Below are 27204 nucleotides of genomic sequence, written 5' to 3' on the forward strand. Positions count from 1 at the left end.
GAATTAAGAGGTGAGGAAACCAAAAGGAGGACAATCTGTAGTTACCTGCAAAGCGGCGGGCCCAGCTCCACTCTAGAAGACAAACACAGGAAATTAAAACAGTATAAACACATATGGAAAATACACAAATTTGGATCTACAAACAGGGTTTACTATACAAAATTATATTTTAGGTGGAAATGTCCTGAAATCTAATTCACTAAAAAAAGGCAATTACCCTTACCAATGCTTCAATCCCAAACCCCAACTGCTCCCCTTCCCTTAGTGAAAACCCAATCCTAACTAATCAATAAACATACACTAGTCTAACTCTATTCCTGTCAGGCTTTTGCTCCATGTAAATACATCTCTGCTAAGTCTGAAAGTAAGATCCCGATCAGCCAGAGGCTTGTTTAACTTTAGTAGGGTTCTTCGGTGTCCTGGGCAGTGACGCTGCTTCAGTTCTGCTCCTTGGCACCCTGGCTGGCAGCCGTGCCGTATGGAGCAGCCCTTGAAATCCCTGTTTTTGTCCTTGAGCATTTCTGCTGCACCATATGGGCTTTTCTTAATACTAGTTTACGTAAAGTTTTGAGGCCAACACATCCATCAATTGAATGTCATTCGAGATGCTGTGCATCATATGCAAGTGTCTGGAAGGCGGAACACCTACATCCCGTAAGGATACGGTACATTGTACCGGGTCCTCCATCACTTACCACTCAGTCGCACTAAGGAGCATATATTTTTAAAAATCACGCAGCGTGTCACCTTTCTGGGCTGCGTGACAGGGAAAGGGCAGGAATGCACAGCATTTAACATTATACAGCGCATTCCTGTCTTCTCCCTGTACTGGTGCACAATGTGCTCCCTAGCGCCAACGCAGGTGCACGAGTGCACTATGGTGCAAGGGTGTCTGTATTGTAAGCAGGATTGTTTTTGTGCAGGACGGGACATTGACTCTGGGGCATTTTCCTTTTTCTATGTGTGCGGCATAATGCAGCACACCCAGAGGAAGTAACGAGGAGAAATAAAGATATTTCTCCTCATTACGCCTCACCTGGTGAGGAGTAGAATTTAGACACAGTGCCAGGTCTACCAGTAATGACAAATCTGGGAATGCGCCAAAATACGGGTGGATGCATGGGAACACCTATGCTCCACCCATAGAATGTCTTCCTGGGGCACTGTAACGCCACACAGTGATTTGCGCTACTTTACTCTCGATGTATCTAGCCACGCAAGGCCACGCAGTGAGCAAACCAGGGGTCGCAGCCAACCCTCTATGACTTCCATGGCACTACTATCCCTCTCCTCCCAAGAAGACGGACCTGGCAATACCAAGTGTGATGGAGACGTTTCTGAAGTCTGCCATCCCCATATCATCACAGTGTGTGTTGGAAGGCGGACCCCGAGGAGTCGGTGAGACTACCAAGGGGGGCCCTCGCACTGCACGAAGTAGCCGAGCGCTGCCGAGAAGTCTCCTGAGAGATCCTTCTCCTATCACGTACTAGCACAGTAACACCACCACACCGGACTCAAGGAGGTTGTCTCAAGACAAGCAATTCTTTATCATCAATAAAAGGTTACGAGTTCAATATTTACACGAAGGGATCGAGGGATCCACCAGAAGTCTCAATGTCTCGTTGGAAGGGTAGGGGTAGCGGGACAGTCTTTGGCAGGAATGTGGTACGAGGGTACCTGGGGCCCAGTTCTTATCCTCAAGCTGGAGGACCTCCGATCTCGGAGGGGTCGAGCCGCGACGGCGTCAGCAGGGCTCTGGCGTACAGTTCGTGGAGAGCCGCGATTCAATCAGCAGGGCTCTCAAGATGGTTTCTGCTCAGCTCGAGCCGCGACGTCGTCAGCAGGGCTCCGAGGAAGGTCTCAGCGAGGTGGGGCCGCGACAGCGTCTGCAGGGCTCCGATGTTCCAGGTGGTTCAGAAAGGGTTCACAAGAGGGAGCCGCGACGCAGTCAGCAGGGCTCGTGATGGTTCCGACAAGAGTTCTTCTCCGTAGGGTCAGCCGCGATTCGATCAGCAGGGCTCTCGACTCCGGGATACAACTGCCGAGCTGTGGTGGGGTCGCCCCAGATATAGGTCTGGAGCCCTTTGATGTCCGGACCTTTGCGCCCGAGGGTGCGGAGTGGCCGGGTGGAGGTGGCCAGACGCCCAGCAGGAGAGGCACCAGGCCCATGGGAGTTTGCAGGGCGATCACACCTCGGGAGGGGAGGACAGTTGGGGGTCCCATCGATACCGTCCTCCGCCGGGGGCGATGAATGGTTCCTGCGGCACCCCCTGGCCAGTCCGTGGTGCCTCGAGGTCGGGGCTTCGCTGGGGTCGAGGCCGGGTTGAGCGGGGTCGCGTCGGCTGGTGCACGGGGTGACGTGGATGCCAACAAGATGGCGGAGCCATGAGGAGCATGCGACCACGTGCAGTTCCGGGTGAAGGGCCTTGGAGCAGTTCAGACGGGTGGCCCGTGAAGGCTGGGGCGGGGAACGGCCACAGTCCAGGGGGGTTAAGGACCACGCCACGAGGCCGGGTCCAACAGGCGTCCCCCCCAGCCGAAGGCATGGAGAGTCACCCATCTCCTTGGGGATTCTCCTCGTCAAGGCGGAAGAAACGGGACAGGCCGTCGGCGTTGGCGTGGTCATTGCCGGGCCGGTGTTCGACGTCAAAGTCCATCCCTTGTAGCGAGATGGACCATCGCAGCAGCTTGGGGTTCTCGCCCCGCATTCACATTAACCATTGCAAGGGCCGGTGGTCGGTCTGGACCCGGAAGTGGGCGCCAAAGAGGTAGGGCCGGAGCTTCTTGAGGGCCCACACCACAGCGAAGGCCTCGCGCTCAATAGTGCTCCAGCGTTGCTCCCGGGGCAGTAGTCGCCGGCTGATGAAGGCCACTGGTCGGTCGAGCCCCTTTTCGTCAGTTTGGGAGAGGACGGCCCCGATCCCATACTCGGAGGCGTCCGTCTGTACCACGAACTCCTTCTGGTAGTCCGGGGCCTGCAGCACCGGAGCAGTACACATGGCCGTCTTGAGGGTGTCGAAGGCTGTTTGGCAGCGGGGTGTCCAGTGTACCTTCTTGGGCTGCTTTTTGGACGTTAACTCTGTGAGGGGGCCAACAATGCTCCCATAGTCCCGGATAAACCGCCGGTAGTATCCGGTGAGGCCCAGGAAGGCCCGGACAGCGGTCTGGGTAGTGGGGGGCTCCCAGGTCTGGATGGCATCTACCTTTGCTTGGAGGGGGGCCACCTGCCCGCTCCCCACTTGATGGCCCAGGTAGGTCACGGATCCGTGGCCGATTTGGCATTTGCTGGCCTAGATTGTGAGCCCGGCCCGCTGGAGGGCAGCCAGGACGGCCTTTAGGTGGAGGAGGTGCTCGGCCCAGTGGTTGCTGTACACGGCAATGTCATCTAAGTAGGCCGCGCTGAAGGCCTCAAGCCCGGCCAAAACCTTGTTCACCAGTCTTTGGAAGGTGGCCGGGGCGTTCTTCATTCCGAAGGGCATCACCCGAAAGTGGTAATGCCCATCCGGAGTCGAAAAGGCGGATCTTTCTTGGGCGCCGGGGGTGAGCTGGATTTGCCAGTACCCGGCGGTGAGGTCCAGCGTGCACAGGTAGCGAGCGGCCCCTAGGCGGTCGATGAGTTCGTCGGCCCGGGGTATCGGGTGTGCGTCCGTCTTGGTTACTACATTCAGGGCTCGGTAGTCCACGCAGAATCGCAACTCCGGGGGGTGGCCGGGAGCTGCGGCCTTGGGCACCAGGACGACAGGGCTGGCCCACGGGCTGTCGGAAGGCTCGATGACCCCCAGGGCCAGCATCTTCGCTACTTCGGCCTGGATGCAGGCCCGCACTCGGTCAGGCACCCGGTAGGCTCTGTGTCGTATGGGGGGGTTCTCCCCGGTGTCGACGTCGTGGACGCACCAGTGGGTCACCCCCGGGGTGAGAGAGAAGAGGGCTGCGTAGTCCCGCAGTAATCGCTGGCAGTCGTTGCGCTGTTCCGGGGTCAGGGACGAGGCGAGTTGGACCCCTTCGATCGATCCATCGTGAATGTCGGATTGCAAGAGGTCGGGCAAGGGCTCGGAGTCGTCCTCGCCCCCCTCGTCGGTCGCCAGCAGCAGGCTCAGTTCGGTCCGGGCGAAGTGGGGTTTTAGCCTGTTAGCATGTAGGACCCGGAGGGGGTTCCGGGGGGACTCCAGATCGACCAAGTAGGTGACGGGACTTTTCTTCTTCACCACCTTGAAGGGCCCGGTCCACTTGTCCTGGAGGGCGCCGGGTTCGACCGGGGCCATGACCCATACTTTCTGACCTGGCTCGAATTCTACAGTAGAAGTGTTGCGATCGTACCACCGCTTCATGTCCTCCTGGCTGGCCTCGAGGTTGGCTTCGGCGATGGCTCGGAACTTGCGGGTCTGGTTTCGGAGGGTCAGGAGGTATCGGTAGACGTCAAGAGGGGCGCCTCGGGGCTTCATCTCCCAGCCCTCCTTGACCAGACTGAGCGGTCCGCGGACCGGGTGTCCATACAATAGTTCAAACGGGCTGAACCCCAGGGACTTCTGCAGGACCTCCCGATAGGCAAACAGGAGGCAGGGCAGCAGGACATCCCATTTCCGCCTGAGTGGTTCTTCCAGGCCCTGGATCATCCCTTTCAATGTTCGGTTGAATCGCTCAACCAGTCCGTTCCCCTGAGGGTGATATGGGGTCGTGAACTTGTATGTGACCCCGCACTGTTGCCACAGGCACCGCATGTACCTGGAGATAAAGTTCGTGCCGCGGTCGCTCACCACTTCGCTGGGGAATCCCACTCGGGAGAAGATCCCCATCAAGGCCCGGCCTACCACAGGGGCCGTTATAGTTCTGAGCGGGACCGCCTCCGGGTACCTGGTGGCGTGGTCCACGAGGACCAGGATGAAGCGGTGGCCCAGGGCGGTTTGGGGGTCCAGGGGTCCCACAATGTCGATTCCGACCCGTTCAAACGGGGTGCTGACGGCGGGAAAGGGCTGGAGGGGGGCCTTGACCCGACCCCCCGTCTTTCCGCTGGCTTGGCAGGTCTGGCAGGACCGGCAGTGGTTGTCCACATCTCTCCGCATCCGGGGCCAGTAGAAGTGGGTCACCAGACGACTGTACGTTTTGTCTTGCCCCAAGTGTCCGGCGAGGGGCACATCATGGGCGAGGTTGAGAAGAAACTCCCGGAAGCGGAGGGGGACCACCAACACGCGGCTGGCCCCGAGTTCTGCTACTTTCTGTTCACTGTACAACAGGCCCTCGGCCCAGTAGATCCAGTGGGTGCCGGTCTGGTCACCGTTGGCTTGCGCGGTCGCCTGTTGTCGGACCCCTTCGAGAGAGGGACAGGACTGTTGCTCTTGCTGGAACTGCTCTCGGGTGGGGCCCCCTTCGTGTTGCCATTGCGTCAGCTCTGGTAGGGCGCTTGGAGAAGCCATCTCTTCGGGGGAGGATTCGCTGGACCCCGGGTCGGTGTCCGCCTCCTCCTCGCTGCTGGCGGGAGGGGGTGTGAGCCCCTCGGGTCGGGCGGTCCCGGAGGTCGAGGATGAGCGGGGGGCCTGGGCGGTCATGGACCGGGTGATGGCGCAGGCCCAATCAGCCAGTCCCAACATTCGGAGGTGCTCTCGTCGTTCTACTTGAGCCCAGGGGGAACTCTCCAAGTCGTTCCCCAGGAGGCAGTCGACCGGGGCGTCGTCGCGCACTGTCACCTTCAGCAGGCCCGTCACCCCTCCCCACTTGAAGGGGACCAGGGCCATCTGGCATAGGCTTTCACTGTTGTCGGCCGTCCGTACAGGGCACAGCACATTCGGTAGAATCTGTTCAGGGGTCACCAGGTGGCAGCGGACAGCGGTGATACTGGCGCCGGTGTCGCGAAGGGCTTCGGCCCGTTGTCCGTTGACCGTGACCTGCTGCCAGTACTTCTGGGTGTTGGTTGGGATGGGGGTGCAGGGTACCATCTCCCGGCTACCCAGGCAGACCAGGGACATGGCTGCCGGCTCCCACTCAGTGTTTTCTCGGTCGAGGGCCTCTTCTTCCTCTTCTCCTCCCCCCAAGGCGGCGGCTGTCACCTGCCGGGGCGGGGGCCCGCTGGCCCCGTTTCTTCGGTTCAGAGGGCAGGCCGGGTCGCTGGCAAAGTGTCCGGTTTGTTGGCAGCCATAGCAGGTCACTGGTGGCCGTGGTCCGGGTCGGGCCGGGCCCACCCTTCGCGCTAGGCTCGGGGAGAGATGTGGCTGCGGTGGCCCTCGAGGGGGGCTCCTGGGGGCCCCAGCGGGAGGGTCTCGGTTCCTGTTCGGCCCTCCCCCCCACCGTGCTGGCGTGGGGGTCCGTTGGGGTTCCTCTGGTACTCCCCCATTGAGCTCCGGGGGACCCGGGAGTTGACCCATCGATCGGCCTCGACGGCAAGTTTTCGCGGGTCGGTCATTTTGCTGTCGAGGAGGTGCTGTCTCAGTTCCACGAAGCAATTGTTGGAAAGATGTTCCCACACGATTAGGTCGACCAGCTGCCCGTAGGTGGTTACTTTGCTGCCTTTGATCCACCCTTCTAGGGCCCGACTGAAAAAAGTCCACATATTCCACCCAGGTGGTACCCGGGATTTTCTTGCAGTCTCGGAACCGCTGGCGGTACATCTCCGCTGTTAGCTCGTAGCGGGTGAGCAGGGCCTCCTTCATGTGATCGTAGGAGGTCATCACCTCCTCCGGTAGCTGGAGCAGCGTGTCCCGCCCTTCACTCAGGAATCGCCCCCACAGGCCTGCGCCCCAGTCCTTTCGGGGCACTCGATGGGAGGTCATGGCCACCTCGTAGGCCTTGAACCATTGTTGGATATCGTCATTCTTGTAATACTCCTTGACGACCTCCTTCGGGATATGTACCTTGGCCTCGGAAGGCGGTAGAGTGTCTCTAGTACTGGGGGTGTTGGTCCCTCCGTTCTTGGCCTTGATCTCGAGCTCCTTGAGACTGCGCTCGTGCTCAAGAGTTAGTTTCTTTTCCTCCAACTCCCGGTGTCGTCTCTTCTCTTCTATCTCTTCTTGAAGGCGTAGCTGCTCGAGGGCCAGTTTCTTTTCTGCCAGCTGGAGTTCGCCGTCCAGTCGCAGTCGGGCGAGCTCTAGCTCGTGGCTCCGGACCTTTTCCCGCTCTCGTATTTCTTCTTCGGAGAGGCCGGTTTCTAGGCTCTTTCTTCCTCCGGTTGCCGGGGTCAGTGCGGTTGCTGTGGTCTCCGTCAGGGGCAAGGGCCCTTCTTCCTGGGAGGGGCCTGCCCCGGCCTCCACCCATGCCCTCAGAGCTTTCTGCATCTCTTCCTTGGTACCGAGGCTGGTGGTTGCAATGCCTTTGTCTCTGCAGAACTGTTTTAATTCTTTGTGCGTATATTCTTCCAGCCGTTCGGGCTGGAACTCCATTGTCGCGTTGTTTTCCTGGCTGCTCATGATGCTATTCGTTTGGATGGGTAGCTAGTGGGTACTGGCTGGTACGTACTGCGTTCGGCTCGGATCCCGTCGCTGGCCACCAAATGTTGGAAGGCGGACCCCGAGGAGTCGGTGAGACTACCAAGGGGGGCCCTCGCACTGCACGAAGTAGCCGAGCGCTGCCGAGAAGTCTCCTGAGAGATCCTTCTCCTATCACGTACTAGCACAGTAACACCACCACACCGGACTCAAGGAGGTTGTCTCAAGACAAGCAATTCTTTATCATCAATAAAAGGTTACGAGTTCAATATTTACACGAAGGGATCGAGGGATCCACCAGAAGTCTCAATGTCTCGTTGGAAGGGTAGGGGTAGCGGGACAGTCTTTGGCAGGAATGTGGTACGAGGGTACCTGGGGCCCAGTTCTTATCCTCAAGCTGGAGGACCTCCGATCTCGGAGGGGTCGAGCCGCGACGGCGTCAGCAGGGCTCTGGCGTACAGTTCGTGGAGAGCCGCGATTCAATCAGCAGGGCTCTCAAGATGGTTTCTGCTCAGCTCGAGCCGCGACGTCGTCAGCAGGGCTCCGAGGAAGGTCTCAGCGAGGTGGGGCCGCGACAGCGTCTGCAGGGCTCCGATGTTCCAGGTGGTTCAGAAAGGGTTCACAAGAGGGAGCCGCGACGCAGTCAGCAGGGCTCGTGATGGTTCCGACAAGAGTTCTTCTCCGTAGGGTCAGCCGCGATTCGATCAGCAGGGCTCTCGACTCCGGGATACAACTGCTGAGCTGTGGTGGGGTCGCCCCAGATATAGGTCTGGAGCCCTTTGATGTCCGGACCTTTGCGCCCGAGGGGGCGGAGTGGCCGGGTGGAGGTGGCCAGACGCCCAGCAGGAGAGGCGCCAGGCCCATGGGAGTTTGCAGGGCGATCACACCTCGGGAGGGGAGGACAGTTGGGGGTCCCATCGATACCGTCCTCCGCCGGGGGCGATGAATGGTTCCTGCGGCACCCCCTGGCCAGTCCGTGGTGCCTCGAGGTCGGGGCTTCGCTGGGGTCGAGGCCGGGTTGAGCGGGGTCGCGCGGGCTGGTGCACGGGGTGACGTGGATGCCAACAAGATGGCGGAGCTATGAGGAGCATGCGACCACGTGCAGTTCCGGGTGAAGGGCCTTGGAGCAGTTCAGACGGGTGGCCCGTGAAGGCCGGGGCGGGGAACGGCCACAGTCCAGGGGGGTTAAGGACCACGCCACGAGGCCGGGTCCAACAGTGTGCGTTTGGGTCAGTGAAGCTTCTGATTCATCCCACTTTGTGCTGAGATGGAAACGTTATCAGAGTCTGAGCTGAGTGACATAAAGCCACACGCAGGGCTTCTTTCTGCAACGCCTGAGGATACATCTAGGTGCTGCATTGCTGCTTCCTCCCCTGCACCACCCACTGATGTGAAGGGCTGCATAATATAAGCCCAATCTGAGCTGAGTGACAAAGCCACACGCAGGGCTTCTCTCTGCAACGCCCGAGGATACATCTAGGTGCTGCATTGCTGCTTCCACCCCTGCACCACCCACTGATGTGAAGGGCTGCATAATATAAGCCCAATCTGAGCTGAGTGCCATAAAGCCACACACAGGGCTTCTCTCTGCAACGCCCGAGGATACATCTAGGTGCTGCATTGCTGCTTCCTCCCTTGCACCACCCACTGATGTGAAGGGCTGCATAATATAAGCCCAATCTGAGCTGAGTGACAAAGCCACACGCAGGGCTTCTCTCTCCAACGCCCGAGGATACATCTAGGTGCTGCATTGCTGCATCCTCCCTTGCACCACCCACTGATGTGAAGGGCTGCATAATATAAGCCCAATCTGAGCTGAGTGACAAAGCCACACGCAGGGCTTCTCTCTCCAACGCCCGAGGATACATCTAGGTGCTGCATTGCTGCTTCCACCCCTGCACCACCCACTGATGTGAAGGGCTGCATAATACAAGCCCAATCTGAGCTGAGTGTCATAAAGCCACACACAGGGCTTCTCTCTGCAACGCCCGAGGATACATCTAGGTGCTGCATAGCTGCTTCCCTGCACCACCCACTGATGTGAAGGGCTGCATAATATAAGCCCAATCTGAGCTGAGTGACATAAAGCCACATGCAGGGCTTCTCTCTGCAACGCCTGAGGATACATCTAGGTGCTGCATTGCTGCTTCCTCCCTTGCACCACCCACTGATGTGAAGGGCTGCATAATATAAGCCCAATATGAGCGGAGTGACATAAAGCCACACGCAGGGCTTCTCTCTGCAACGCCCGAGGATACATCTAGGTGCTGCATAGCTGCTTCCCTGCACCACCCACTGATGTGAAGGGCTGCATAATATAAGCCCAATCTGAGCTGAGTGACATAAAGCCACATGCAGGGCTTCTCTCTGCAACGCCTGAGGATACATCTAGGTGCTGCATTGCTGCTTCCTCCCTTGCACCACCCACTGATGTGAAGGGCTGCATAATATAAGCCCAATCTGAGCTGAGTGACATAAAGCCACACGCAGGGCTTCACACTGCAACGCCTGAGGATACATCTAGGTGCTACATTGCTGCTTGCTTCCCTGCACCACCCACTGATGTGAAGGGCTGCATAATATAAGCCCAATCTGAGCTGAGTGACATAAAGCCACACGCAGGGCTTCTCTCTGCAATGCCCGAGGATACATCTAGGTGCTGCATTGCTGCTTCCTCCCGTGCACCACCCACTGATGTGAAGGGCTGCATAATATAAGCCCAATCTGAGCTGACTGACATAAAGCCACACGCAGAGCTTCTCTCTGCAACGAACGAGGATACATCTAGGTGCTGCATTGCTGCTTCCTCCCGTGCACCACCCACTGATGTGAAGGGCTGCATAATCTAAGCCCAATCTGAGCTGAGTGACATAAAGCCACACGCAGGGCTTCTCTCTGCAACGCCTGAGGATACATCTAGGTGCTGCATTGCTGCTTCCTCCCCTGCACCACTCACTGATGTGAAGGGCTGCCCAATATAAGCCCAATCTGAGCTGAGTGACATAAAGCCACACACAGGGCTTCTCTCTGCAACGCCCGAGGATACATCTAGGTGCTGCATTGCTGCTTGCTCCCCTGCACCACCCACTGATGTGAAGGGCTGCCCAATATAAGCCCAATCTGAGCTGAGTGACATAAAGCCACACGCAGGGCTTCTCTCTGCCACGCCTGAGGATACATCTAGGTGCTGCATTGCTGCTTGCTCCCCTGCACCACCCACTGATGTGAAGGGCTGCATAATATAAGCCCAATCTGAGCTGAGTGACATAAAGCCACACGCAGAGCTTCTCTCTGCAACGCCCGAGGATACATCTAGGTGCTGCATTGCTGCTTGCTCCCCTGCACCACCCACTGATGTGAAGGGCTGCATAATATAAGCCCAATCTGAGCTGAGTGACACAGCCACACGCATGGCTTCTCTCTGCAACGCCTGAGGATACATCTAGGTGCTGCATTGCTGCTTCCTCCCTTGCACCACCCGCTGATGTGAAGGGCTGCATAATATAAGCCCAATCTGAGCTGAGTGACATAAAGCCACACGCAGGGCTTCTGTCTGCAACGCCCGAGGATACATCTAGGTGCTGCATTGCTGCTTCCCTGCACCACCCACTGATGTGAAGGGCTGCATAATATAAGCCCAATCTGAGCTGAGTGACATAAAGCCCCACGCAGGGCTTCTCTCTGCAACGCCCGAGGATACATCTAGGTGCTGCATTGCTGCTTCCTCCCCTGCACCACTCACTGATGTGAAGGGCTGCCCAATATAAGCCCAATCTGAGCTGAGTGACATAAAGCCACATGCAGGGCTTCTCTCTGCAACGCCCGAGGATACATCTAGGTGCTGCATTGCTGCTTCCTCCCTTGCACCACCCACTGATGTGAAGGGCTGCATAATATAAGCCCAATCTGAGCTGAGTGACATAAAGCCACACGCAGGGCTTCTCTCTGCAACGCCTGAGGATACATCTAGGTGCTGCATTGCTGCTTCCTCCCCTGCACCACTCACTGATGTGAAGGTCTGCATAATATAAGCCCAATCTGAGCTGAGTGAGATAAAGCCACACGCAGGGCTTCTCTCTGCAACGCCCGAGGATACATCTAGGTGCTGCATTGCTGCTTGCTTCCCTGCACCACCCACTGATGTGAAGGGCTGCATAATATAAGCCCAATCTGAGCTGAGTGACATAAAGCCACACACAGGGCTTCTCTCTGCAACGCCCGAGGATACATCTTGGTGCTGCATTGTTGCTTCCTCCCCTGCACCACCCACTGATGTGAAGGGCTGCCCAATATAAGCCCAATCTGAGCTGAGTGACATAAAGCCACACGCAGGGCTTCTCTATGCAACGCCCGAGGATACATCTAGGTGCTGCATTGCTGCTTCCTCCTTTGCACCACCCACTGATGTGAAGGGCTGCATAATATAAGCCCAATCTGAGCTGAGTGACATAAAGCCACACGCAGGGCTTCTCTCTGCAATGCCCGAGGATACATCTAGGTGCTGCATTGCTGCTTCCTCCCGTGCACCACCCACTGATGTGAAGGGCTGCATAATATAAGCCCAATCTGAGCTGACTGACATAAAGCCACATGCAGGGCTTCTCTCTGCAACGCCCGAGGATACATCTAGGTGCTGCATTGCTGCTTCCTCCCTTGCACCACCCACTGATGTGAAGGGCTGCATAATATAAGCCCAATCTGAGCTGAGTGACATAAAGCCACACGCAGGGCTTCTCTCTGCAACGCCTGAGGATACATCTAGGTGCTGCATTGCTGCTTCCTCCCCTGCACCACTCACTGATGTGAAGGTCTGCATAATATAAGCCCAATCTGAGCTGAGTGAGATAAAGCCACACGCAGGGCTTCTCTCTGCAACGCCCGAGGATACATCTAGGTGCTGCATTGCTGCTTGCTTCCCTGCACCACCCACTGATGTGAAGGGCTGCATAATATAAGCCCAATCTGAGCTGAGTGACATAAAGCCACACACAGGGCTTCTCTCTGCAACGCCCGAGGATACATCTAGGTGCTGCATTGCTGCTTCCTCCCCTGCACCACCCACTGATGTGAAGGGCTGCCCAATATAAGCCCAATCTGAGCTGAGTGACATAAAGCCACACGCAGGGCTTCTCTCTGCAACGCCCGAGGATACATCTAGGTGCTGCATTGCTGCTTCCTCCCTTGCACCACCCACTGATGTGAAGGGCTGCATAATATAAGCCCAATCTGAGCTGAGTGACATAAAGCCACACGCAGGGCTTCTCTCTGCAAGGCCTGAGGATACATGTAGGGGCTGCATTGCTGCTTGTTCCCCTTCACCACCCACTGATGTGAAGGGCTGCATAATATAAGCCCAATCTGAGCTGAGTGACATAAAGCCACACGCAGAGCTTCTCTCTGCAACACCAGAGGATACATCTAGGTGCTGCATTGCTGCTTGCTCCCCTGCACCACCCCCTGATGTGAAGGGCTGCCCAATATAAGCCCAATCTGAGCTGAGTGACATAAAGCCACACGCAGGGCTTCTCTCTGCAACGCCCGAGGATACATCTAGGTGCTGCATTGCTGCTTCCTCCCCTGCACCACCCACTGATGTGAAGGGCTGCATAATATAAGCCCAATCTGAGCTGAGTGACAAAGCCACACGCAGGGCTTCTCTCTGCAACGCCTGAGGATACATCTAGGTGCTGCATTGCTGCTTCCTCCCTTGCACCACCCACTGATGTGAAGGGCTGCCCAATATAAGCCCAATCTGAGCTGAGTGACAAAGCCACACGCAGGGCTTCTCTCTGCAACGCCTGAGGATACATCTAGGGGCTGCATTGCTGCTTCCTCCCCTGCACCACCCACTGATGTGAAGGGCTGCATAATATAAGCCCAATCTGAGCTGAGTGACAAAGCCACACGCAGGGCTTCTCTCTGCAACGCCCGAGGATACATCTAGGTGCTGCATTGCTGCTTCCTCCCTTGCACCACCCACTGATGTGAAGGGCTGCATAATATAAGCCCAATCTGAGCTGAGTGACACAGCCACACGCATGGCTTCTCTCTGCAACGCCTGAGGATACATCTAGGTGCTGCATTGCTGCTTGCTTCCCTGCACCACCCCCTGATGTGAAGGGCTGCATAATATAAGCCCAATCTGAGCTGAGTGACATAAAGCCACACGCAGAGCTTCTCTCTGCAACGCCCGAGGATACATCTAGGTGCTGCATTGCTGCTTGCTCCCCTGCACCACCCACTGATGTGAAGGGCTGCATAATATAAGCCCAATCTGAGCTGAGTGACACAGCCACACGCATGGCTTCTCTCTGCAACGCCTGAGGATACATCTAGGTGCTGCATTGCTGCTTCCTCCCTTGCACCACCCGCTGATGTGAAGGGCTGCATAATATAAGCCCAATCTGAGCTGAGTGACATAAAGCCACACGCAGGGCTTCTGTCTGCAACGCCCGAGGATACATCTAGGTGCTGCATTGCTGCTTCCCTGCACCACCCACTGATGTGAAGGGCTGCATAATATAAGCCCAATCTGAGCTGAGTGACATAAAGCCCCACGCAGGGCTTCTCTCTGCAACGCCCGAGGATACATCTAGGTGCTGCATTGCTGCTTCCTCCCCTGCACCACTCACTGATGTGAAGGGCTGCCCAATATAAGCCCAATCTGAGCTGAGTGACATAAAGCCACATGCAGGGCTTCTCTCTGCAACGCCCGAGGATACATCTAGGTGCTGCATTGCTGCTTCCTCCCTTGCACCACCCACTGATGTGAAGGGCTGCATAATATAAGCCCAATCTGAGCTGAGTGACATAAAGCCACACGCAGGGCTTCTCTCTGCAACGCCTGAGGATACATCTAGGTGCTGCATTGCTGCTTCCTCCCCTGCACCACTCACTGATGTGAAGGTCTGCATAATATAAGCCCAATCTGAGCTGAGTGAGATAAAGCCACACGCAGGGCTTCTCTCTGCAACGCCCGAGGATACATCTAGGTGCTGCATTGCTGCTTGCTTCCCTGCACCACCCACTGATGTGAAGGGCTGCATAATATAAGCCCAATCTGAGCTGAGTGACATAAAGCCACACACAGGGCTTCTCTCTGCAACGCCCGAGGATACATCTTGGTGCTGCATTGTTGCTTCCTCCCCTGCACCACCCACTGATGTGAAGGGCTGCCCAATATAAGCCCAATCTGAGCTGAGTGACATAAAGCCACACGCAGGGCTTCTCTATGCAACGCCCGAGGATACATCTAGGTGCTGCATTGCTGCTTCCTCCTTTGCACCACCCACTGATGTGAAGGGCTGCATAATATAAGCCCAATCTGAGCTGAGTGACATAAAGCCACACGCAGGGCTTCTCTCTGCAATGCCCGAGGATACATCTAGGTGCTGCATTGCTGCTTCCTCCCGTGCACCACCCACTGATGTGAAGGGCTGCATAATATAAGCCCAATCTGAGCTGACTGACATAAAGCCACATGCAGGGCTTCTCTCTGCAACGCCCGAGGATACATCTAGGTGCTGCATTGCTGCTTCCTCCCTTGCACCACCCACTGATGTGAAGGGCTGCATAATATAAGCCCAATCTGAGCTGAGTGACATAAAGCCACACGCAGGGCTTCTCTCTGCAACGCCTGAGGATACATCTAGGTGCTGCATTGCTGCTTCCTCCCCTGCACCACTCACTGATGTGAAGGTCTGCATAATATAAGCCCAATCTGAGCTGAGTGAGATAAAGCCACACGCAGGGCTTCTCTCTGCAACGCCCGAGGATACATCTAGGTGCTGCATTGCTGCTTGCTTCCCTGCACCACCCACTGATGTGAAGGGCTGCATAATATAAGCCCAATCTGAGCTGAGTGACATAAAGCCACACACAGGGCTTCTCTCTGCAACGCCCGAGGATACATCTAGGTGCTGCATTGCTGCTTCCTCCCCTGCACCACCCACTGATGTGAAGGGCTGCCCAATATAAGCCCAATCTGAGCTGAGTGACATAAAGCCACACGCAGGGCTTCTCTCTGCAACGCCCGAGGATACATCTAGGTGCTGCATTGCTGCTTCCTCCCTTGCACCACCCACTGATGTGAAGGGCTGCATAATATAAGCCCAATCTGAGCTGAGTGACATAAAGCCACACGCAGGGCTTCTCTCTGCAAGGCCTGAGGATACATGTAGGGGCTGCATTGCTGCTTGTTCCCCTTCACCACCCACTGATGTGAAGGGCTGCATAATATAAGCCCAATCTGAGCTGAGTGACATAAAGCCACACGCAGAGCTTCTCTCTGCAACACCAGAGGATACATCTAGGTGCTGCATTGCTGCTTGCTCCCCTGCACCACCCCCTGATGTGAAGGGCTGCCCAATATAAGCCCAATCTGAGCTGAGTGACATAAAGCCACACGCAGGGCTTCTCTCTGCAACGCCCGAGGATACATCTAGGTGCTGCATTGCTGCTTCCTCCCCTGCACCACCCACTGATGTGAAGGGCTGCATAATATAAGCCCAATCTGAGCTGAGTGACAAAGCCACACGCAGGGCTTCTCTCTGCAACGCCTGAGGATACATCTAGGTGCTGCATTGCTGCTTCCTCCCTTGCACCACCCACTGATGTGAAGGGCTGCCCAATATAAGCCCAATCTGAGCTGAGTGACAAAGCCACACGCAGGGCTTCTCTCTGCAACGCCTGAGGATACATCTAGGGGCTGCATTGCTGCTTCCTCCCCTGCACCACCCACTGATGTGAAGGGCTGCATAATATAAGCCCAATCTGAGCTGAGTGACAAAGCCACACGCAGGGCTTCTCTCTGCAACGCCCGAGGATACATCTAGGTGCTGCATTGCTGCTTCCTCCCTTGCACCACCCACTGATGTGAAGGGCTGCATAATATAAGCCCAATCTGAGCTGAGTGACACAGCCACACGCATGGCTTCTCTCTGCAACGCCTGAGGATACATCTAGGTGCTGCATTGCTGCTTGCTTCCCTGCACCACCCCCTGATGTGAAGGGCTGCCCAATATAAGCCCAATCTGAGCTGAGTGACATAAAGCCACACGCAGGGCTTCTCTCTGCAACGCCCGAGGATACATCTAGGTGCTGCATTGCTGCTTCCTCCCCTGCACCACCCACTGATGTGAAGGGCTGCATAATATAAGCCCAATCTGAGCTGAGTGACATAAAGCCACACGCAGGGCTTCTCTCTGCAACGCCTGAGGATACATCTAGGTGCTGCATTGCTGCTTCCTCCCCTGCACCACTCACTGATGTGAAGGTCTGCATAATATAAGCCCAATCTGAGCTGAGTGAGATAAAGCCACACGCAGGGCTTCTCTCTGCAACGCCCGAGGATACATCTAGGTGCTGCATTGCTGCTTGCTTCCCTGCACCACCCACTGATGTGAAGGGCTGCATAATATAAGCCCAATCTGAGCTGAGTGACATAAAGCCACACACAGGGCTTCTCTCTGCAACGCCCGAGGATACATCTAGGTGCTGCATTGCTGCTTCCTCCCCTGCACCACCCACTGATGTGAAGGGCTGCCCAATATAAGCCCAATCTGAGCTGAGTGACATAAAGCCACACGCAGGGCTTCTCTCTGCAACGCCCGAGGATACATCTAGGTGCTGCATTGCTGCTTCCTCCCTTGCACCACCCACTGATGTGAAGGGCTGCATAATATAAGCCCAATCTGAGCTGAGTGACATAAAGCCACACGCAGGGCTTCTCTCTGCAAGGCCTGAGGATACATGTAGGGGCTGCATTGCTGCTTGTTCCCCTTCACCACCCACTGATGTGAAGGGCTGCATAATATAAGCCCAATCTGAGCTGAGTGACATAAAGCCACACGCAGAGCTTCTCTCTGCAACACCAGAGGATACATCTAGGTGCTGCATTGCTGCTTGCTCCCCTGCACCACCCCCTGATGTGAAGGGCTGCCCAATATAAGCCCAATCTGAGCTGAGTGACATAAAGCCACACGCAGGGCTTCTCTCTGCAACGCCCGAGGATACATCTAGGTGCTGCATTGCTGCTTCCTCCCTTGCACCACCCACTGATGTGAAGGGCTGCCCAATATAAGCCCAATCTGAGCTGAGTGACAAAGCCACACGCAGGGCTTCTCTCTGCAACGCCTGAGGATACATCTAGGGGCTGCATTGCTGCTTCCTCCCCTGCACCACCCACTGATGTGAAGGGCTGCATAATATAAGCCCAATCTGAGCTGATTGACAAAGCCACACGCAGGGCTTCTCTCTCTCGCAGTATTATGTGTTTAGAGGAGTTCTGATAACATTTGGGCTCTGTGCCACTGCACCTGCTGCACATTCAACTCATGGTCCTATTGCCTGCAAGACTGCATTTGTGACTGCCTGTTTAGTAGTAAAATATAGCAATATTTGGTGTTTAGAGGAGTTATGACAGCCTTTCGAACTGGTGTCACTGCACCTGCTGAACCATTCAAATCTTGATTCTACTGCCTGTAAGGTAACCGCACTTGTGACTGCCTATTTATTATTTAATTATTGTAATATTTGGTGTTTTGAGGGGTTCCTAGAGACTTTGGGCCCCGGCATTACTGCACCTGCAGCACTATTGAAATTATGGCCCTAGAGAACTGCAAGATAACTGCACTTGTGACTGCCTGTTCAGTAGTAAAATGTAGCAATATTCGGTGTTTAGTCGGGTCCTTTGAACTTTTGGCCCCGGTGCCACTGCACCTGCTGCACCATCCAAATCAAGGTCCTTTTAACTGAAAGGTATCTACAATTGTGACTGCCTGTATGTAGTAAAATATGGCAATATTAGGTGTTTGGAGGTGTTCTGACAACTTTTGGACCTGGTGCCACTGAAGCTGCTTAAAGATAACTGCATTTGTGACTGCCTGTTTAGTGATAAAATATAGTAATAATCTGTGTTTAGTAGCCTGCCTGGAGCTTTTGGTCCCGGCACCTCTACATGCGCAACACAATTGAAATCGTGAACCTAGTGCTTGCTAGATAACTGCCTCTTTAGTTGTGAAATAGAGCAATATTAGGTGTTTAGATGAGTTCTGACAACTTTTGGGCCCGTGACCCTGCACCTGCTGCACCATTCAAATAATAACCTTGTCGCCTGCAAGATACCTGCACTTGTGACTGCCTGTTTAGTATTAAAATATAACAATAATCAGTGTTTAGTGGGGTGCCTAGAGCTTCTGATCCAAGTGCCACTGCACTTGCTGCACTATTGAAATCATGGCCCTGGTGCCTGCTGGATAACTGCACTTGTGATTGCTTGTTTAGAAGTAAAAAATAGCAATATTTGGTGTTTAGTGGTGTTATGACAACTTCTGGCTCTGGGTTCACTGCACCTGGTCCACCATTCAGATCAAGACCCTTTTAACTGCAATTGTGACTGCCTGTATAGTAGTAAAATCATTCCGATAATGCCTAGTAAGTGCAAAGAAAGGTACTGATGTATGAATAGGAAATGCCACAAATGTTCAAAACTTCATAAAAAAGCAAGCATTCCCGCATACTGTTACAAGCTGTCTGCGTTTTCCCTATGAAGAGATCGTATCCTATGGTTTAACAGTCCCTGAAGTCTGGACAGTGGATGAGGCTTAAACCGTGTGAATAGCTTTAGTAGAAGTTAAGTATCAGAAATGAGTGCAGCCAGGAGAAGATAAGTATCTGTAAATAGTATGTGCTGTGCAGCCTTAATGTAAGAAAAAAATGTTTAATACACTAAAGCTGATTTGGATGAGTACTTTGGCCTTGGCAACTGATAAGAGAAGCCCCTCTTAAGATATATTAAATACAATATAATTCATGCAGAACCTAAAACCGATAATGGGGTTGCAAATTATGTGAGGAGGCGGAGCCCCGAAGTCCTACTCAAGAAACCCCTACTATGGTATTGGGTGAATTATGCATTCTTTGTATGACTAATATTAATTTTTATTATAGATTCCGGTCAATTAACTATGTTTTGCCGTAAGATGACAGCAGAGAGAGTTAAGTCAGTCACAAGGCCACAAGTCAAATCACAGCAGGCCCACTCTGCCGCTTTTCCTTACGATGCTGGTACTCCGAAGTCCAGAACAGTGGATAGATAAATAAACAGGTATTTTACAAATATTCAAAAATGCCTGCATGTTTTATAAATTCATCTTTAATTAATGCATTCATTTTATTATCAGCATTTAAGGTCTTTCATAGGTTGGGATTTAAGTGTCCATGGGGCATATGTATCAAGCTCTTTCCCAGTTCGCAAACGGGACGATTCTCAGAATTGGGCCATTTGCGAACGGGAAAACGCCTTTTTGGGATGTATCTTCCCAAAAGGCCCTTGCAAAATAGGGAATCGCAAAATTTGCGAATTTCCTTAAATGTGATGTAGGAAGCACCCAAGTTGTGAGATTTTGGCTTAAGAAATCACAAATTACCACCAACTTTAGGTTGGTGGTAAATTGCGATTTCTTTGAAAACTGCACTTTTTTGCATTTTTCAAAGTGCCATGTAGCGCACATACATGCCCGTAAGGCATGTATGAGCACCACATATGCACACATGCACATTTCCGGGGTGCAACAGGGTGCCCTTTTGGAATCCTTGCACCCTTGAAATTGCATGCACAATTTGCGAGTACACATTGGGTACTGGCAAATTGCGCATGCAATTCCCATTCATTCATTTGGGCCTCTTGGCCCATAGCAATGAATGGGAAGCCATTCCTTAATTGCGACTCACAATTTGCGAGTCGCAATTAAGGAATGCGAAGGAATCGCAAAATATTTGCAAATTTTTATTTACTTCTCGATTTGCGATTCTCAAATAGCGATTCTCAAAAAATCGCTATTTGAGAATCGCAAAACCATTCTTTGATACATCTGTCCCCATCTAACAACACATTTGCCAACTAAATATATGGGCGAGATGAAAAATATGGACATTCAAAGTTTACTGGACATTTTTATAGTTCACACTAATGACAAGTTTGTGGTTTCTCACCCAATGATTCAATTATCTTTATTTGCAGGTCCTCCTCTTCTTCCTTCTCCTCCTCCTCCACTTTGTTCTCCGTTAAGGTATCACCATCAGTTTGCTGAGCTTTCATATTTTTATACCTTGGAAACAGACCAATAGAGATGCAATGAAATTCCCATCTGCTCAGACGGTAAGGGTAGGACAGAATTTAAGCATTGAGCCAGTAAAAATATAAAGAAATAATTATATAAATAAAGAGGTATGCAGTGAGTAGGGAGTATTTACTCAGAGAAAAATGAAGAATGGAACACCAAGCCACAAACAAACAAGCATTTAAAAATGCAATAGGTCTCGCCTTTCATTAAGTTAAAGCCATTTGCTTTGCTATACAATACCATTAGCAAAGCAAATGGCTTTAACTTAATCAAAGGCGAGACCTATTGCATTTTCAATGCTTGTTAGAAATACCGGCAGGACCCGGCCCACTTAAAGCCCCGTATAGAGGGAAAATATATAATTTAAGTAATTTTTGTAAATGCAAAAGTTCTTGAATAACAAACACGAGACCTAAGAATAACCGAGGGTGTGCATTAACGTGATCTCTAAAGCTGCAAACCACACAAAACGCTGTTACCAGACTAGTACTCAACCTTACTCACCTCCGACAAATTAACTGGCTCCCAGTCTTGAAATGCCGCAAGTTCAAGATGCTCACCCATGCCTACAAGACACTACACAACCTGCGTCCCACCGATCTCAACCACAGACTACACTTAAACCAACCAACCATCCAACCAACCAACCAGGACCCTCCACTCGGCATCACTCGCCCTCACACACACACCTTAGTATCCATAGAAGTAAGACAGAAGGCAGGTCGTTCTCTTGCTTGACAGCCAAATGCTGAAATGACCTCGCTCAGCATATTAGGATAGCCACGTCTCTTACAGAGTTTTACAAGAAACTGGAAACCTGGCTCTTTAACTGAACCATCTTGCACAGCCGGCACCTACTCAGTGCCTGGACACCCACACGGGCGACAACTTCACGCTCTACCAATCCACGTTACATTACATTACATAACAAAGATAAGAATGGGACATAGAATGTATACGATGAGGAAAATCAAAGTGTCACTTGTACTGTACAACACTAAGTTACTGAGTTATATAATAATATTAAGTAAATGTGACTAAATTAGTTACCAATGCGTTGAAAGTGAAAAAGTATGTTAGAAAACTAATATTACTGTAAATAACTTGTCATTATATAGCACATCATATCACACTTCTACTGTTTCTAGGTGCTGTAGAAATTTGATTTATAAACTATTTCAATGTTATTTAATTGCTCAGTGCCAGAAGGAGGAAAGCCCGAGTCTGCGCATCGTTAGAATCCTGCATGGTTCAGCAACAATCATTCAACCCAGTAAGCCATACAATGAATATTATAATACTGCTTTATAACATAAAATACACACATTAAGATAAAAAACTTTATCCAAGAAGGGGATTTTACTGTGGATAAGAGAAAAACAGAAGAAACAGTTAAATAAAAAACAAAGGCAGAAGAAAGACTAGACACGAAGAAAAAAGGGGAATATAATGGAAGGGCAAAAAAGACAAAAGTAAAAATAAAAAAAGACAATATACACAATAAGGAAAAAAGTAAGATAAAGGCCACATTAAGAGAATGGGAATTAGTGCATGAAATTAAATGAAAAAGAAAACTATGAAAAAATAAAGGAACATTATAAAATGAAAAGTAAACAAATTAAGGGGAAATAAATGGAAAAAAGAAAATGAATAAGAAGATGGCAAATACCATAAAAAACTATACAGGAGGGCAAAATTATAAAAAAAAAGGAAATATAAAGAAAAAATATGATCCTACATCTCCCCGTAGAATCGCTTGTTTCTATGCTCCTCACACCTAACTAGAGCTATTGAAAAATGAGGTCAACTGGAGCTATTGAAAAATGAGGTCACACAAGGGGCAAAAACATGAAGAAGACTGCAGTGTGATAAAAGTAATTTTAATGACTATAATTTTTTATATGGTCAGCCGTCAAAGTAGGAGATCGTACCTTCTCAAAACGGTCTTCGCATCCTGGGGAGTGAAACACAAACAGATTAACACGTGACAATAGAGTTTATGTTCACAGTAAAATTAACATTTTTTAAAAGTTTTTCACAAGTTGACTAATTCCAAATAACTATATACAAATATGTTAATAATGAACATACAATTCTATTACGGACATTCACAGATTAAGTATCAAGTATAGATTTACTTTAACCCATGAATGCATTCAGTTAAGTCGAGCTCTAACAAAAGTCATAGATGGTCCTTTCCTGAAGAAAGGACTAGACCACATACGTAAAGATCAGATGATTGTATGGGGCAGAGTAATTTCTAAATGATGCGTAATCAGTTTCTCAGCTTCTGCAGGACCTTTGGACTAAATATGGAGCAGAACATCTGTGAGATCCTGGTACCAGCAGAAAGGATCACTCAAGGCAGGTTGTAGGTAGGAGTTGTAGTTTATTCCTTAGTAAGAAGATCCCCATCCAGGTCCCAGACACTGGATCCACCAACAGTCCCTCAGCTCATTCAAATCATCTTGGGGAAATCAATGCCGCTGGTGGAGGGCAATATAGAGGAGGACTACCAGCAATGGGAAAACTGGATTGGGCAGTCGCTGGAGTCTTGTGCTCCTCTAAAAAAAGAGGTCTGACCAAAATACCCGGCCTAGGAACACCCCATGGTACAATAATCTCCTGCTTACACTAAAGAAGCAATGCAAGAGACTAGAAAGGAACTGGAGGAAGGAGTACGATCCAGTACTAAAAGATAAATATAAAACCGCCATCCGATCCTACCACAAAGAGCTAAAAACAGTGTAAGCAGATTTCCTTAAGGAAAAAAAAATCACCCACTCTATGAACTCCCCTAAGGAACTCTTTAGAATAGTTAGAATCCTGTCCTCACCCCGGAACGCTAATATATCGATAAAGCCCACCAATGATCAATGCAATGAAATAGCCTCCTTCTTTCACAAGAAAGTGTTAGATATCTATAGTCTCTTCCAGAAGCCCCCTCAGCCAATGCAGGAGGAGGTATACATAGCCTGTGAACCGGAATCAGCCCCAAGTCTCTTACAATTCCCTCCACTAGAGGATGAGGCTATCCTCAAACTAATGAAGCCTACGAAATCAGGCTCCCCGCTTGACTCTGCACCCCTGCACGCCCTGCTCAAGGTGACTGAGACAATACTCCCTATACTACGGAGTATCCTCAATAAATCTCTCGAGTCTGGCTCGGTCCCACAATCGTGGAAGCATGCTGTGATAAGACCTATCCTCAGAAAGCCCCATCTGGATCCTGAAACTTTCAGCAATTTGCAACCTATCTCGCTTCTTCCCCTTCTTAGCGAAATGTTGGAAAAGCATGTAAACCATATTTTAGTTAACTTCATTGAAGAGAATAAATTACTCCATCCAACACAGATGGGTTTCTGTGCCCTCCATGGCACGGAGACAGCTCTTCTGGCAGTCACTGAGGAATTAAAAGCCTTATTAGATAACAGAGGAGCTGCAGCCATCATCCTTCTGGATCTCAGTACGGCCTTTGATACTGTCAATCATGCCATACTGAAAGATAGATTGAGGGAGATCGGTATCAGGGACAAAACTTTGGATTGGCTCGGCTTTTACCTGGACGACCGATCCTTCCAAGTTGCAGGAGTTCGGCATTTCATATGTGTCATATGCCGACGACACGCAGCTGATCGGCTCTATGCCAAGCACTCCCAACCAAGACAATCTTCAATTGGGTCCATGTTTGACCAAATGATACCACTGGATGTCAATTACCCTAAATTGAACGGAGAAAAGACCGAACTCATGATTCTGGGGATTATGCCTATCACCAGTCCTCTGAATAACTGGCCTTCATGCTTGGGAAATCCACCTACTCCCAGACCAGTCGTAAAAAACCTAGTGATCTGGTTGGATAGTTCCCTTGCAATTAATCAACAGGCTATTAAACTGGCTGGCACTTGTTTCGGGCTTCTAAGAATGCTCAGAAAGATACTGGATCTTATCCCAGAGCAGCTAAGGAAACAGTCCTACAGGCCCTCGTAGTCTCTCGACTGGACTATGGGAATTCTCTTTACCTAGGATCTCCTAAGTATGTGATTAAAAGGCTGCAGATGGTGCAGAAAGCAGCCGGAGAGGCTCCAGCTTAATCTTCCTAGGCACACCGCGGTAAGAGAGTCCCTTACACAGATCCAGTGGCTACCAATCAATGCTAGGGTAACGTTTAAATCCATATGCATTGCCCACAAGGTCTTGAATAATAAATGCCCGAACAAACTCAAAACCCTGATAACCGCGCATGAGCCTACTAGACTACTGAGGTCGTCCCACCTGCACCTTTTACATTCCACCAGAATTAAAAAAATCTAGGTGGGGGGTAGATCCTTCGCCCATCTGATTCCTAAATTGTGGAACGATCCTCCCCTTTAACTGAGAGTACTGGAAAATGAACTCGCCTTCAGAAAGAAGCTGAAGACTTGACTGTTTCCCCTCTCTCATTAAGTGGACTACACTCCCACCACAGCACTTTGTCAGAGCGGGAAGCCTTCGGGTAACCAGGCGCTCTATAAGTCCCAAAATCAAAACATCAAATCAAACATTCCCACCCGTCATGTAACTAGGATACATTCCCTGGTTACCATGGCACTGCAGAACAGCAAGCTACAGATGCCACACACCTCCCCTCTTTTACCCCCCCAAAAAACCGGTGTATACAAAAGAAAGAAAGATAGAATCAAGAGTGAAGAGAGAATAAAACAAGCATTTGCAATGCAATAGGTCTCGCATTTACACGAGTTTAAGCTATTAGCATTGTAAATGACAAAGCCTTTTATTTATGTTTTAAAAACCAAAACATAAATAAAAGGCATTGTCATTTACAATGCCAATAGGTCAAACTCACGTAAATGCGAGACCTATTGCATTGCAAATGCTTGTTACTTTTGTCAGGTGTCATTTGGCTAAGAAGGCTAAATTGCCTTTGAGGTGGACAGCATTAGCAATGTCGGCCTGACTACTGTCCGGCTGCCTTGTCACCAGGGAGCCCTTTTTACTGCATCAATTAAAGCACACTGAGCCAATTCAACTGCTGTATAGCCTCTTCGTGGTACATCTGTGGTCTGGCATGGAGCTCTCCGGCTCTAGTCCAATATCATCCCTCCACACCCACGCCAACCCACGCCTCTCATAAACAGTCAAATCCGATCCCTCACATCTGCTATTAAGGAGAATTTATTTTTTGTATACTGCTGGGTGGCACGGGGTTTGCCATTTGGTACAGCTGCATAATAAAATGTGCCACCTCCACCATACTCTATACCACTTTTCTCAGGCATGCATGGATAAAAGGCTGAGCTGCCCATGACCAACATTTTAAAAGTGATATCTTTCAGTTGCACAATATCTGGAGAAAGTGCAAAAAGCGCGCTGAACTACTTTAGAAGCATAAAAGATGATTGGAGGAAGGAAAAACATGCATTCATTGTGTAGTTTAAAGACCCATCGTTTCAAATTGCCCCTTCCGCAATCATCGTGTGGATGTTTTGGTTGTAGTTATTTTCAGAGGTGAACAGACAAGCGGGGGTTTAAATCAAGGAAGAAAGCCAGGACCATAATGTAATTCCTAGGAATACTGTCAAGCTCTAGAATTGGTAAAGGGCTGTTTATGTTCCAAGTAGCAACAGAAATCAAAGTTGATGCTTCAGTCCCTAGGCCGCATCTCATGAGCAGGGCTGACATCCTCGCAGCCAGCCGTCAGGCGTTTCTAGCGGGATCTCACCCGAGCATGAAGGTACAAGCATGGGGCCTAAATGTAAGCAATGTGGCGTTCTAGTCAGAGCTGCTGACTTTGCTACTGAGAAACAAGGCTCGAGTCTTAACATTGGCTCAACAACTTGTGATTCTGGGCAAATCACTTAACCTCTCTGTGGCAGTGCCTATAAATATGTAATTAATGTGACCTTGTGGCAGAGGTACGGGGCAACCGGGAGGAGGGTCATTGGTTTCTGAAGCATAGCACAAGAACGGGAATGGGGCAATGACGGCAGGGGGAATAGGAGGGGGTTAGAAGAAATAGTACCTACATCGCAGCTGACGGGCACTAATCAAGTAGAATTCATCTGCATCAGGTTGGTGCTCCTCAGCTAGGAACAGAAGTGAGGTATCGGGTCCATGAACCAATTTGGAGGGCTGACGGGCGCGTTCTATGACTAATGACTTTCTTGTATGGGTCTAATTTGTTGGCTGCTTCTTGAATCTAGTTAAAATTCCGTGAAGCTGCAATGTCTGGAGTTACAGTTAACAAAGGTTGGTTGGACTCTAATGTCCTAATTAGGCCCTGTTAATTTATTTTGTTCCAGGGTTTGATCAGTTTGGCCTGGTTATTCGGATTCAAGCTATCCTTTGATGGAAACATAAGCCAAACTGAACTGCTGTGTGATCAGACCATGTCACCAGGAAAATATCTAATGGGTGCAACTCCAAAAAGTTTGTGAAAATTCCATCAAGCTTATGTTGTGCCGGATGAGTAGGAGCAGCAACCAATTGCTTTAAATAAAAGCATTGCTTGTTGTCAATGGAAGTGATGGCATCCGAATTGCTGAGATGATCTAGAAGGAAGCGGTGAGGCGCAGTCGGTACATGCCCACAGGTGCCTCTGAAAGGACATTAGGGCTGGGACAGAGTCTGCTGTTTGTCCTCTGCTGGCTGTTTGGTGTTTCCTGCTC

The 27204-nt window shown here is 51.2% G+C and overlaps 1 protein-coding gene across 1 annotated transcript in view; it reads right to left on the bottom strand.

Moving 5' to 3' along the window:
• The window catches only part of LOC146869390 (E3 ubiquitin-protein ligase TRIM39-like), a 133692-nt gene that overhangs the window by 22741 nt on the left and 83747 nt on the right, over nucleotides 1-27204 (bottom strand). The window contains exons 4-6 of the mRNA XM_085599708.1: nucleotides 22468-22490; nucleotides 20406-20521; nucleotides 46-72 (exon numbers count right to left, since the gene is read on the bottom strand). Coding sequence (XP_085455834.1) covers nucleotides 46-72; nucleotides 20406-20521; nucleotides 22468-22490 — 166 coding nt within the window. The remainder of the gene's footprint in view (nucleotides 1-45; nucleotides 73-20405; nucleotides 20522-22467; nucleotides 22491-27204) is intronic.

This window comes from Triturus cristatus, chromosome 1_1, assembly GCF_964204655.1.
Source record: "Triturus cristatus chromosome 1_1, aTriCri1.1, whole genome shotgun sequence".
NCBI classification, from domain to species: Eukaryota; Metazoa; Chordata; class Amphibia; order Caudata; family Salamandridae; genus Triturus; species Triturus cristatus.